Source organism: Centrocercus urophasianus, unplaced genomic scaffold (genome assembly GCF_019232065.1).
Source record: "Centrocercus urophasianus isolate 14NV4802_14NV808 unplaced genomic scaffold, USGS_Curo_1.0 seq_17, whole genome shotgun sequence".
Taxonomy (NCBI): domain Eukaryota; kingdom Metazoa; phylum Chordata; class Aves; order Galliformes; family Phasianidae; genus Centrocercus; species Centrocercus urophasianus.
In genome coordinates, this window is record NW_024884722.1 from 12,207,546 (window position 1) to 12,219,598 (window position 12,053).

The 12,053-nt window shown below is 45.9% G+C and overlaps 1 protein-coding gene across 1 annotated transcript in view; it reads right to left on the bottom strand.

Annotated features, from left to right (window-relative positions):
• SUFU (SUFU negative regulator of hedgehog signaling) overlaps window positions 1-12,053 on the bottom strand; it is an 81,914-nt gene that overhangs the window by 68,488 nt on the left and 1,373 nt on the right. Inside the window, exon 2 of the mRNA XM_042818430.1 lies at window positions 8,705-8,839. Within this exon, the coding sequence (XP_042674364.1) occupies window positions 8,705-8,839 (135 nt within the window). The remainder of the gene's footprint in view (window positions 1-8,704; window positions 8,840-12,053) is intronic.

Below are 12,053 nucleotides of genomic sequence, written 5' to 3' on the forward strand. Positions count from 1 at the left end.
TAGGAGAGAGATATTAACTTACTGCATACTTCAGTACCACTTAGGTTTTGGTACAAGATGCACAAGCACTCTTTATGCTCCTGCTTCATTTCCAAGGAATAACCTACTCAGTAAAACAAAGCTCAGCATCCAACTCATCACAGCAGTTCTGTTACAGAAAATCCCCATCCATCTCTGAACACAAACCTCTTTGCTTTTCTGCTTAACGTTACTCTTCTGGGTAAAAAAAGAATTCAAGGCCCAGAGACACATTATTTTTTGTGTAATAACATTATACATATGGATTCAACTTAGCTAGGAAATGTCAACTTAAGGCTTGTCTTCATGAGGAAATTTACTGTAACCAGTCTACCAGTATAATTATATTGCTGTAGTTCTACTGCTAAAATTCCCCCGTTGAGCCTTATTCATAACAACAGCAGCCTTTATGGTTTATTTTTGTCGACTATGCCAAAAAAGGCCCCTGCTCCAGAAAGGCCACAACAATCCACAGGGGAGGCGGGGGAAGGAGCAGCACCAGTAGAGAGAATAACAGTTCAGGAATGGCAGAATGCTGCTCTGCACTAACAAATCATCTGCTACAGAAAATACAATGCTGTAAGAGGACTATACTGTGTGCTGGGTATGGCTGCAGGTTTATGCCACATACGTTTCATCAGCTGGGTGTGCTGCTCTGCACCAGTCCCCGTTGCGCATCCCCTCGCCCCGCGCACTCCCTGGCTGCTGCAGCTCCTTACTGATCCCCCACAGTGATGCTGCCTGACAGCTGCTCCATGCCCTTGGCCAGAGCACTGCCCTCCAAAACAAGGGAGTGACAATGTCTAGCCCCACTGGTTCACAGTTTGTATCTTCAGGGATGAGCAAAAGCTGAAAAGTAAACAGCTTCCTTTACAACAGGGATTTTAAAACAATTGCCCTTTGCTTTGGCAGTGCAAGAATGCCAAGAGAGACAAAACAATGAGCCATCTGTGCATCCTTCCCTCCTTCCCTTGTTTCTGCCCTCTGGATTTAAATCAGAGCTCCCCTAGAATGGCCGAGTCCCCCTTCACCTCCTCCCACCCTGGTCACATCCTGCAAAAATAGTTTTCAGTTGTGGTTTCTTTTGGTGTGCTTTTTGTTCTTAAGAGCCCTAGCAGAATCCCTCTTTAAACCTCAGCCCCTTTGTCAGGTGGCATCCCATCTACCCAAATAGCTTTGTCCCAGATGCCTCCCCCAAGACATCCAGCCCTTGTTCACCATCCCTGGAGGCAGCGTGGCACTCGGGAGCCCCGGCCACCCCTTTGTCCAGGGAAGGGAACGCCATGTGAATGGAGACCACCAAAGATTTACGGCCCGCTTTTGTTAGCCTGGTGTCACTGCCTGTTGGGGCTCAATTCAAAATTGAGATGACAGTAGAAAAGCAGACGAGTTTAGTAACCACTGTGCAGCTTAGAGGAGAGAAATGCTGATCAACTTCTAAAATAAATCTGGTAATCAAACTGTCCCATCAGGATGCAGACAGAATATCCTAGCATTGTGGCAGTTAGCAACGCATGTTCCCAAAGTGGAGTCTGCACTGAGGAAAAAGGGGGATTAGGTCTGAATAACAACGTTTAGATGCATCTCTTCAAACATTCGTTTTGTTGGTATCATTATTCCAGCAAGCAAGAGGATAAAAAAAAGTCAAATTCCTTTGATCTCACAGCTGGACTGGCCACACGGTTTATGAAACGCTTTTACCTCCACATCCCACAGAGAAAAAACAAGCCTATCTCTCAATTACTGCTTTTTAGAACATCCTAAAACAATCCTTATCAAATTAAACAATCTCACACAGGAAGACCCAGGCTTGATCCCCAGTCGCTCCCCTTCCCAGCAGGCCAAGCGCGAGAGCCCTCCTGCCGCGCTCCGCACTAAGCCAGCTGTGGGATGAGAGGGGCCAGCTCTCCTCCCATACACCAGCCCATAAATGCAGTGCTGCTGACAGCAAGGAGCCGTCCCGTTCCAGCACTGTGCCCCATCCCCACATGGCAGCGGGGGCTCAGCTTCACAGGATGCACACACAGATGTGCTACTGCACAGAAAACTGGGCTTCAACAACGCGCAGCTGTAAGCTTACATCCAACCTTTTCTTTTTTTATTGAAAACAGTCGTCCTTGTAAATTCAACTACTTTGCTGTAAACGTTAAACGAATTTCCTTCGATGCTTCAAAAAACTATTTCCAAATCTAGCACAGTTCAAGCGTGCTCTGGTCCCACGAGCTCCACACGCAGATACACAGCAGCACAAAGCAGACCTCTCTGTAGGTGGCCTGCATCATCCACATTATTAACGCTGCTGACCACCTCCAGCAAACGGCATTTGGAAGCCAAGCGCACTCCGCCTGGGAGGAGAGAAAAATAGGTTTCCCCATGGTGACCGCTGCTTCAAGGGAGGTCTGCCTCCAGCTGAAAAACAACTCCTCGTCCTACTGCACTGCCTCCACCATCAGAGGGACGTGGCCAATGGGATGTGTGAACAGGCTTGGTTTCACTGGCTTTGGCCTGGGAGATCTGGATTTGAACCCTTCATGGTCACACTCGCGCATTTTCACGTCTCCCAAGTGTTCATCTCATTACTCACACTCCAGGCTCTTCAAAATAAGACATGTCCCAATACCACCATGTGCAGGCAGAAATAACAGAAAAATGGATCTATAGATCCAGCAGTGGAAGCACAGCTACACGTCCACACACCTGAGATGCACAAAAGTGAGAGAGAGCTGCTACAAGTATTTTGGAATTCCGGAAAAAGCTCAGACTAGTTCATATGTTTGTGGGCATGTAAAAAATCTGAGCACAAGACAAATTCACCAAAATATGGACTTATTGACCCCCTGCAGCTCAAATTACTCATTTCAACTCTAATGGCATCTTATATAAGATGCTATTACTAAAAGGAAACATTTTTTTTGCTGGCCGTAGAGCTCTGCAATTCTGTGCCCTCTCCCTTCTTACTCTGCCATGAAACTTCCTCTCTCCGCTATCTCAGAAAGACGACTAAACAGAAAAGCAAGCATTACATCTGGGGTCAGACTCTGCCAGACAAACAGAATCAGGAAGAAAAAGAACACTAAGAGCTCAGTGCCCACCTTGAGCTCTCCCTCCTCCAGCCTTAACTCTTGTAGCTCCTTCCACTGAAGCTTACCAGTGCCATCTCCCACATCACTCCCTTTAGTTGGGGCAGATGCTCTATCTCCAGGAACAGTACCCAGAAGGTCCTCAACTTGAAGATCTGTCCCCAGAACTCAATCTTGCTTCCCTCTTCCATGTGCTGAAGTGGTACCAAGCAGTCAGCCCTTACTGAGCAGGTATCATTTTCCTTCAGAGCTAACAGCCTAGGGAAGCAAGGTGAGGATGAGGAGAGGGGGCTTGCACCACTCTGCTGTTTTTCAGAACAAGTCCTGAGGTTCCTCTATGTGAAGTATGCACACAGAAAAGAAACTGGATGTCATGAAAGATGGAAGAAAACCTTGGGTTTTTAATAATTTTCCTGGAATTTCAGGCTCAGCTCCCAGTGTGATCTGATCTTTTATTTCTCCTCTTAGATATGCTGTACCCTACAAGAGTTGCTTCAAAACATTCTCTGAAATACCAATGCATAACAACCACCACCACCCACCTCTAATTCACTGTCTTCTGAAAAGTCCTTTATTTTACTGCATTTTCATGAAAACAAAGAAGGGCAGAGTCATCTCCACCATTTTTAAGAAGTTCACAGTCACCTCGGACTTTGGTGTAATATTTCAGAGGTGCTTTGGGCACGTGGTTTATAAAGCACTTACGGGCCCATTAAATACCAAAATTTAAGGCTAAAGGCTGGCAGGCTGGGGGCAGTAAGCTTTTGGATTTATGAAAGGCTACAGAACTAAGAGGCCACTAAAGTGACAGCTGTCAGCACCACTCCATCCTATATTCATGCAGGCTCAAAAGAGAAGCCTGCACGCACTCAAAGAAAGAGAGCTCTCGTTCCAACTTTCAGGCTATTTTCTAAATACTCTTTTCAAACTCTTTTCATACTTGGAAAAAGCCTTCCAGAAAACATCCACCCCTCTGCAAGCCTCGCATTTGTTACCCAATCCAGTTTTGCACTCCTTTTTCTTCCTCCCGGCTCTAACAAGCATCCTTGCCCCTTTACAAGTTAAGGTCATTCAGAGGATCTATACACGCCAGCAGAACACAAGCTGGATGGGAGATCATGAAAGGCTCATGCTTACCCTTACCTTTAATAGGGAGGCACCACCCACAGAGACAACACGCTCTCCCCGGCATGCACCGCTCCTTCCCCATCCCAACGGGAAGCAGCGTAAATCAAAAGGGCCACAGCAAGCTGGAACCTGTTGTCTCGGCAGGTGGTACCACGCATCTGCATCAGAGATGAAGGCAGCTGTAATCTTTCTGGCTTTATGCAAATGGAACACTGCACTCAGCCTCCTAACAAGCTGCCAGAAAGAAAAAAAAAAGAAAAAGCACAGTGTCGATATGAAGTTTGTGTAGATCAGGAAACTCAATTATTGGGATTTACACAAAAGGCTGAACATCAAAACACAGCTGGCATGTTTCTTCCCAGGATGTGGGAAGGCTGCAAGTACAAACCTTATCTCATAACCTAGCCACAATTTCAGTTTTGCTTTCTGTTGTGGCTCTGAGTTACAACCTTGCAATTTTAATACAAATAAGGCTATTTGAGGTTTTTCAGTCATCATATCATCGCGATTCTAACATTCCGTGCACTTCAAAAATCATTAACAAGAAGAATGAGTGCTTGTGGAACTACAGGAATAGTTAACTGGAGATTCAACCTTGACCTGTAAAATAGAGACAGAAGGCAGACTGGTGAAAAAACACACAGCTTTTGTGCTCCCTGGGATGCACTGATAACTTCTGCCAGCACATGGCATGGCACCACAGCAGCCAAAGCTGGCGATGCCATCAATAGAGCCTGAATCCACTTCCAATTACTGAAGCCAATTTCCTCTGATGCCTGTTCTCCACACAGCCAGAAGTCACTGTCAGGATCGGAAGCTGTGGGAAGCACCACGTTCCCAATGCACAGAGACAGGTCCCCTGCTGTTAGCTCTGCTGCAGGGCAGTTGCTGCCAGACAGGATGCAAACGGAGCAGGACCCAGCCAATCTGTGACTTCACACCTTACCCACTCACTGGTCACTGCAGTGAAGGATCTCTTTCAGAAAGCAAAAACAGTCAGGAAAAAGCAAAAGCTGTACTCTAACCCTGCTGAATGGATTCAAGAACTTACATCCCAGTTTTGATTTTAAAGTAGATAGAAGAACTTCGGGGAAGAAAAAAAAAAAAAAAGAGAGAGAGAGAGAGAGAAACAACTTGCAGAAATATCCCAGAAGGATTTCTGCTGCCACTCAACTTGTGTAGCATGCTTGAATGGAGAGACTTATTGCCATGCAGACAGCTTGGCATGAAATCCCACGGTAAGGCCTGCAGTTCCCCAGTGCTGTCATGATGTCATGATTCAGGATTTTTAGAGCAATCAGCTCAGCACAGCTGGTGTCATGGTTGCCATTATACCATGAAACACTGAGTGTTTTTAAATGAAAAAGGCTCCCCCCACTTGAAATTTGTAGATTTCTTCCATGCTATTCTGCGGACTCTTAAGAACAGGCCAGAGTTCTATAAGCAGAGCATAGCTGACATTTAAGCAGAGCAGGAAATAGTGCTGTTTTAACTGAAAATAAATCTGTCAACAAGGAGGCACAAGGAGAGCTCCACTTCAGACTTTTCAGGTTCTTATTAAAAATATAAATTAAAGTCAACATTTTCATGTTACACGCTACATCTGTTTGCTATTTCATTATAAATAAAAATATAGGGGCCTCCAACTCAGCCCCAGTTCACTCAAAATAATCATCAGAAAGTCGTTCTCATTTAACACTCACTGTAATTGGTTTAGATTGTCCTGTATTGCCAGAAGAGGTCCACAAGAAAGAAGCCATGTGTTATCCAAAGTCAAGCAGGAGAAGAACGAGGCACTTGGCAGTGCACTATCTGTCCCCTTCTAAAGGATGAAAGGCAGTGAGGTTATGGAAACGTGCCTCTGTTGCCACAGTCCTTCTGTCTGTCGTAAGCAGGTCCAGCATTCTTTCAGAGAGTTGGAAAACAAATAAGGAGCCACAAACCATCAGCTATCTCCAGTGGCCAGTGCAGCTGAACAGAGCTCAGCATCCCATCAGCTTTCAAAGAAATCCTGTGAAGACTAAAATGATGTGCCTGTCACCTTGCTCTGTTGCCAACCATCCTGCAGGATGCTTTTACCTGAGACAGCAGAACTCCAAAGTCCTTTGAGCAACAGAGACCATTACCCACAGTTTTAAACATGGGCTTCAGTAAATTTCCTCCTGAAAAAGGAGAGCTTCTTGAGCACACACAAAAACCACCACAGTCCTGTAATCAGTGGCATGAGTGGCATGCAGTCCATGCAGCGGTCGTGTTTTGTGAGCAGGTGGCAGAGACTGCTGCTGGGAACAAGAATTACTGGTGGGTGCTGAGCTCTGTTCATCCACCCTCAGTGCTCACCCACCAGCTGGTAATTTCAGGCTCAGCATTCAAGAGATGTGTAGGTTTCGACAGCTTTACCACATCCATAATTGTGCAGTAAGATTGTCTGTAACAAAGGCAGAGGCTGTCTTCTTGACAGCACATGCAACATCCAGTTTCCTAGCTCCAAGATTGAGGCTAAACTAAAGGTGACAAACAGCAGCCAGCTGAACCTCACAGGACAACTGACACAAAGACACCTTTCTCCAGCCCACAGAGAAAACAGAAATGCACTCGTTGTACACAGGGCACAGAAAGCACTGACAGTGACCAGTGGCTCTGTGCTTGACAGGCTCCTGCCAAAGCAGGGGGAAAAGCTCCAGCTCACCCCTGGCACGGAGCGTGGTACCCATGTCCAGAATAGTTGTTTTTTTTTTAAATTCCCAGACACTGCAACCAGCACAAGGCATCTTCCATTATCTCAGCCTGAACTTCCAGACCAAGTTATACAACAGCATGAAGAGTTTGGTGGCCTCATTCCTATAAGCTTTTCAAGGTTGTTACGTACCTGTGTAACACTTTCACTCCCAAGTCCTCCACGTCAGAACAACAGGCTATAGTCCAGCAGAGAGCGGCCTGGGACTGAGAAACCAAAGCATGTGCCACAAGAGGCTATGTCCTTACCTAACTTGCTTTCTCATTCCTAAACACACATTAAGCCATTCCTCACTCTTCATACCTTCAGCAGAGACTCCCACGGCCTGTTGCTGCTCTCTCTGCAAACCCGGCCCGATCAAAGAGAAGAGTCTCATGATGAGAAATCTTCAGGCTGACAAGCCACCAAAAAGAGGAAGTCAGCACAGCACTTACGCCCTCCAAAATTAACTTCCAGTAAAATGAGGCTGGAAAACACAGGTTGCCTAATCTTGGCAACCTCACATTTTCAGTGGTAAAGATGAAATCTCACAACTTGAGAACAAAGGCATCACATGAAAGCCTGCATGTTCATGGCTACATTCTTGTGAAAGCAAGGGAAGGAAACCTTTAACTTCATTTCTTTCATTTGCTCTACCCTTTCTCCGCCCCAGAAAGTAACGAATGGAGTTTGTTGCCAGATGTTTTGGTTAAAACGCCCCACGAAGGTCTCAGTGACACAAGGTTTCTGTGTGAACTCCAGTCTTAAAAGACTTGATTTCTGAAAAGCAGACCTGTATCCACAAATGGGAGAAACTGCCTTGAGGACATAGGTATGGTTAAAGAACTGCTTGACTGTTTATGTTGCAATAGAAGCACCCAGGTAAACAGAACACAACCTGCTGGCTGAAACTTAACTAAAATGAGCAGAAGAGGAAAAGCTTGGATGAACAAATCTGGACTTTCGTTGCACCATTTAAGGTGGATATTCAGCCTGCAACTGCCAAACAGCACAAGACAGTTTAACTAAACATTAACAGAATAAACCTTCTGACATTTCTGCCTGGTTAAAAGTTATGGCCCGAGACGGCAAAAGCATGGTGACTACCACTCACTTTACTGGAGTTAAGGAGCAAAGTCAGCAAAAGAAAGACAGGGGTAAGGTTAGATCATGTTGACTGCTTGATCTAACACAGAACACCTGATAAAGACGGCTCATATCAACAGGTTAAGATAATGACTTGATTATACTTCTGTCATGACAGACTCACACTTCATAGAGTAGCCACTGGGGTGGCAGTTCACTTGCTGACAGTAACACTGCTGTGCCAGCAATAGGAAAAATGCCCTGACAGCAGTTTTGCAGAGTAAGTCATTAAGCATGCACAGGGAGGGAGCAGAATTTAAGCATATAAACATAGCAGGTTACCAAGAGTGGAAAACACAAGACTTTCAGTTTAAGGGGAAAAAAAAAAAGCTTCCCTATGAATTAAAAAAAAAATAATGAAACAACACAAACATGCAGAAATCACTCAACTTTTTAACACTAACAAGGAAATATATTGCATGCAAAGTCCAGAGAGGGGAGCACAGTAACTCTTCTACATCCAAGAACAGGCACACGTCACCCTTACCACGGCCTACAGTATTCTCAGCTGAAAAACAGCTGTTCAAATAATATAAACAGCAGGCCAGGGTTTTACCTACATTCCCCAAATGTGACACAGAACTCAGCACAGCAACAGAACTCGGATAATACTTACTCATGTACTCTGTTGTCTCCATACAAGTCACTTAACCCAAAACTGACATAGTGCCAGTGCTCAGGAACGTTCAGCGCTGGGTTTCCTACGTTTCTGTACATGCTAACGTAGTCCAGAGGATCGGGTCCCCCCAGCCTGCATTAAAATCAGAAAGATTCTTAGGTAAATCAGTTTATTCAAGACAAAGAAGTCTGCATAGGTGCTCTAAGGGACCTGCTTTAAATCACAACTAGTGACAAAAATAAGATTTGCATGGTCAAATTACTCTTAAAAAAAAGGTTGGGTTAAGTCCAGAAAGCTCCAAGTACAGGAAGGCAAAGTGCATGTGTGCAACATACTACAATGTTTTTAACATTAAAGCATGAAAGCCTTTGGAAAATCATAGCAAAACCTCCTCAAAACAATCACAAAATTATAGCAGTAAAAGAGCAATAGCTGTATGTACACTGAAAGCTCTTAATTCAGGCCAGAGGTACATTCCTCACTGAAAAACAACACGCTATTCCTCAAAGCACAATTTGAAACACCTAAGTTCTGAAGAAAGTAATCCATAGCTCTGAACGCAGACACGGCAGTTAAAAGAGCAGAGAAAACACTGATTTAGAGACAGTACCAGCACCTGTATAATGTGTGAGCTGCGTAAATCAAGGAGCAAAAGGTGAGCGCAGGCTCTGCTGCAGCACAAGGCTGGTGACTCGGCCACCAGCAGAGCCTGGCAGCCACCTGCTACCCAGGGACATGGGGACGTGGTGGCCCTGCCAGCAAAGCCCAGTGCTCGACTTGCTCAGTGCCCCGCAGCCATGGAACAGGAGAGAAGCAAAACTGCCTTCTGTACCCAATTCTCCTCGAGTAAAACACTCCCAACTGCTCAAAATGAGAAATTCTAAACTAAGAACACCACTTTCATTCAAACTACCTGTTGGCTTAATTACCATCAACTGCAGCACCTGCACAGATCCCAGCGCTGCCATTTGCAGGTTTCAAGGCATACCTAAACTTCCCTCTGTTGCCCTGGAGGTTTGCATTTCATTCTGCGGACCAGAACCACTGCATGAAAAGTATACAAACACCTCAGTTTGCTGCCACGATTAAAGTACTACTGCCTCATATCAAATAACAGCAGGCTTGGGAAGAAATAGTCACAGCAGCACGCTCCAGGACCCTGGAAGTGCTTCCGCCCTCATCTGGACGCAGGCACCCTGCCCTGCAAGGGAGTTCTAAGGTGATCAAACAGCAAAGCACTAATGGCAATTCTCCTGATTTTGGACAGAAGGGGCACAGAGCACGACAGCCCCTCACAATTCCCTTCCTTGCAAGTCACACCAGCCTAGCTCTGGCATCCTGGGACTGGCTGGTGATGCAGCCATGAGAAGCATGGGTTGAAGCAGTGAGCATTTTGCCCAGAGCAATGGGACTAAGACCAAAGGAATCCCAGCCTGGACACAGCCACAGTACCCATGAAACATGGCATATGGGGTCCATCTTCACACACATTTCAGAGCCCCTGCACCCCATGAAGTGCTAATGGGGTCCAGGCCATCTTCCTAGCCCAGTGCTTGCAAGGAAACCTACCTGGGAAACTGCAAGTGTTGATTTCCTCCCGTGCCTGGTTCTAAAATCTTGTTCTCAAGCTGGGCAGAGGCACATGGCCCCATTCTTCTGAGGGAAACAAGCAACACAAGCATGCAGATCCCTTGAGGAGAGACCCACACAGGTGCTCAAACAAAGCTACATGCAAGGAAGGCTTCAGAGCAAGAGTGCTCAATGCAGCAGTCAACAGAGTGCAAAACATGAGCAACTCCTCAGAGCTGACACACAGGATTCCCAAACAAAGGGAAAACGTCCCCACCTGCTAAGCAACAAGCATTCCCCTCTCCCACAAAACCTGCTCCTAAATTGGGCTTAGTAACACCTCAGATGTCAAATGAGTCAGATGGGAGCTGACACACACGTTCTGACACCGACAACACACCGGGCAAACCCTTAAACTGTCCTTCATGGCACAGCACACATACAAGCACAGGAGCACCCTGCACTGGCTTTAGGCAGCCCCCTCCCCACAGCACAGCCAGCATCTCACCCCTGGCAGAAGAGCCCCACAAGGGCTGTGGCACAAGCTTACCCCATTTGGGGGCAGGTTTTGCTGCTGCACCAACAACTCCTGCCCAGGTACGTCCTGCCCTGCCGCCCACAGTGCTCCTGCAGGGCTTCACCTCATCTCACATCTGCATATCAGTATGCGGGTTCACACAAAAGAGCTGCAAGCGTTGGAGGAATTTATTAAAGAGAACCCAACTTCAAAGCTGCAGGTATGGTACAAATTTGTTGCATTCTCCATTCATTGTGCTCATTCAGGAGAAAGAAGGGCAGCCTCAGGGGAAAAGTGGTATTTGCATCTGCATACAGAGCTTTCTCTGGATGCTGTTAGAAGTTGCTGAAGTGTTTGTCCAGGAGAAACCCAAAGCAGGCAGAGGAAACAGCTCCAAAAGAGAAAAATATATATATATATAAAATTCCAGTTCATTTCCCCTGAACGCTTTACGTGGGGTCGTTTCTGGTAAATACATACAGCCAGGAGCTCGTGCAAGAAGTTTCAATGACAATCAGGAATTTTCTCCAAAGATCTGGAAATCATGTTAAAAAAAAAAGGCTAGTTCTATGAAAAATCCCACACAGCTGAGCGCCCTCATTCCATGGGTGTGTGATCCTGAAGGTTCTCCAGCTGTACAAAGGAAGGATCTACTGTGCATGCCAACAACACAGCTTCAGCTACCTGAACAGAAATAATTGCTGCTAACAATAGAGAAACCAATAGCTATAATTATAAAGCTGATTAGCGTTACAATATTTATCTCAAGGCACAGAACTTTGCTCAGCAGTTTCTTTTCATCTAGACCAGCCCTTATCTCGCAGCTCTGGCAAAGGAGATCAAGCTGCAGCAGAAGCCCTTTTCCCATGCTCCATGAACATCAAACTCCAGGTTTTGCCCCCTGGGCTGGCCAAGGGAGAGGAACAAACAGGCGGGGTCACTGTCACAAACCTCCATCTCTCTGTCTCACACCAATCTGACATCACACTGGCCAGTACTGCTCCAAGACAGTGACAGAAAAGCACTGACTCTCAAACCACAGTGATTAGAAACTCACTGAGCTCGCCCATCCCAGAGTAGAAACAGGTGTAAAAAAACTGATCAGACCCTCACTGCAGTGCTGCAGCATTGACCAATGCAGATGACTAACAAATCACCTCAGCTCACTCTGCCAGTTCAAGTGATTAACTAAAAATGCTCTAAGCAACATGGACCAATACATATTTCTTGCTTGAAGCTCATTAAAAGCACATCTTCAAA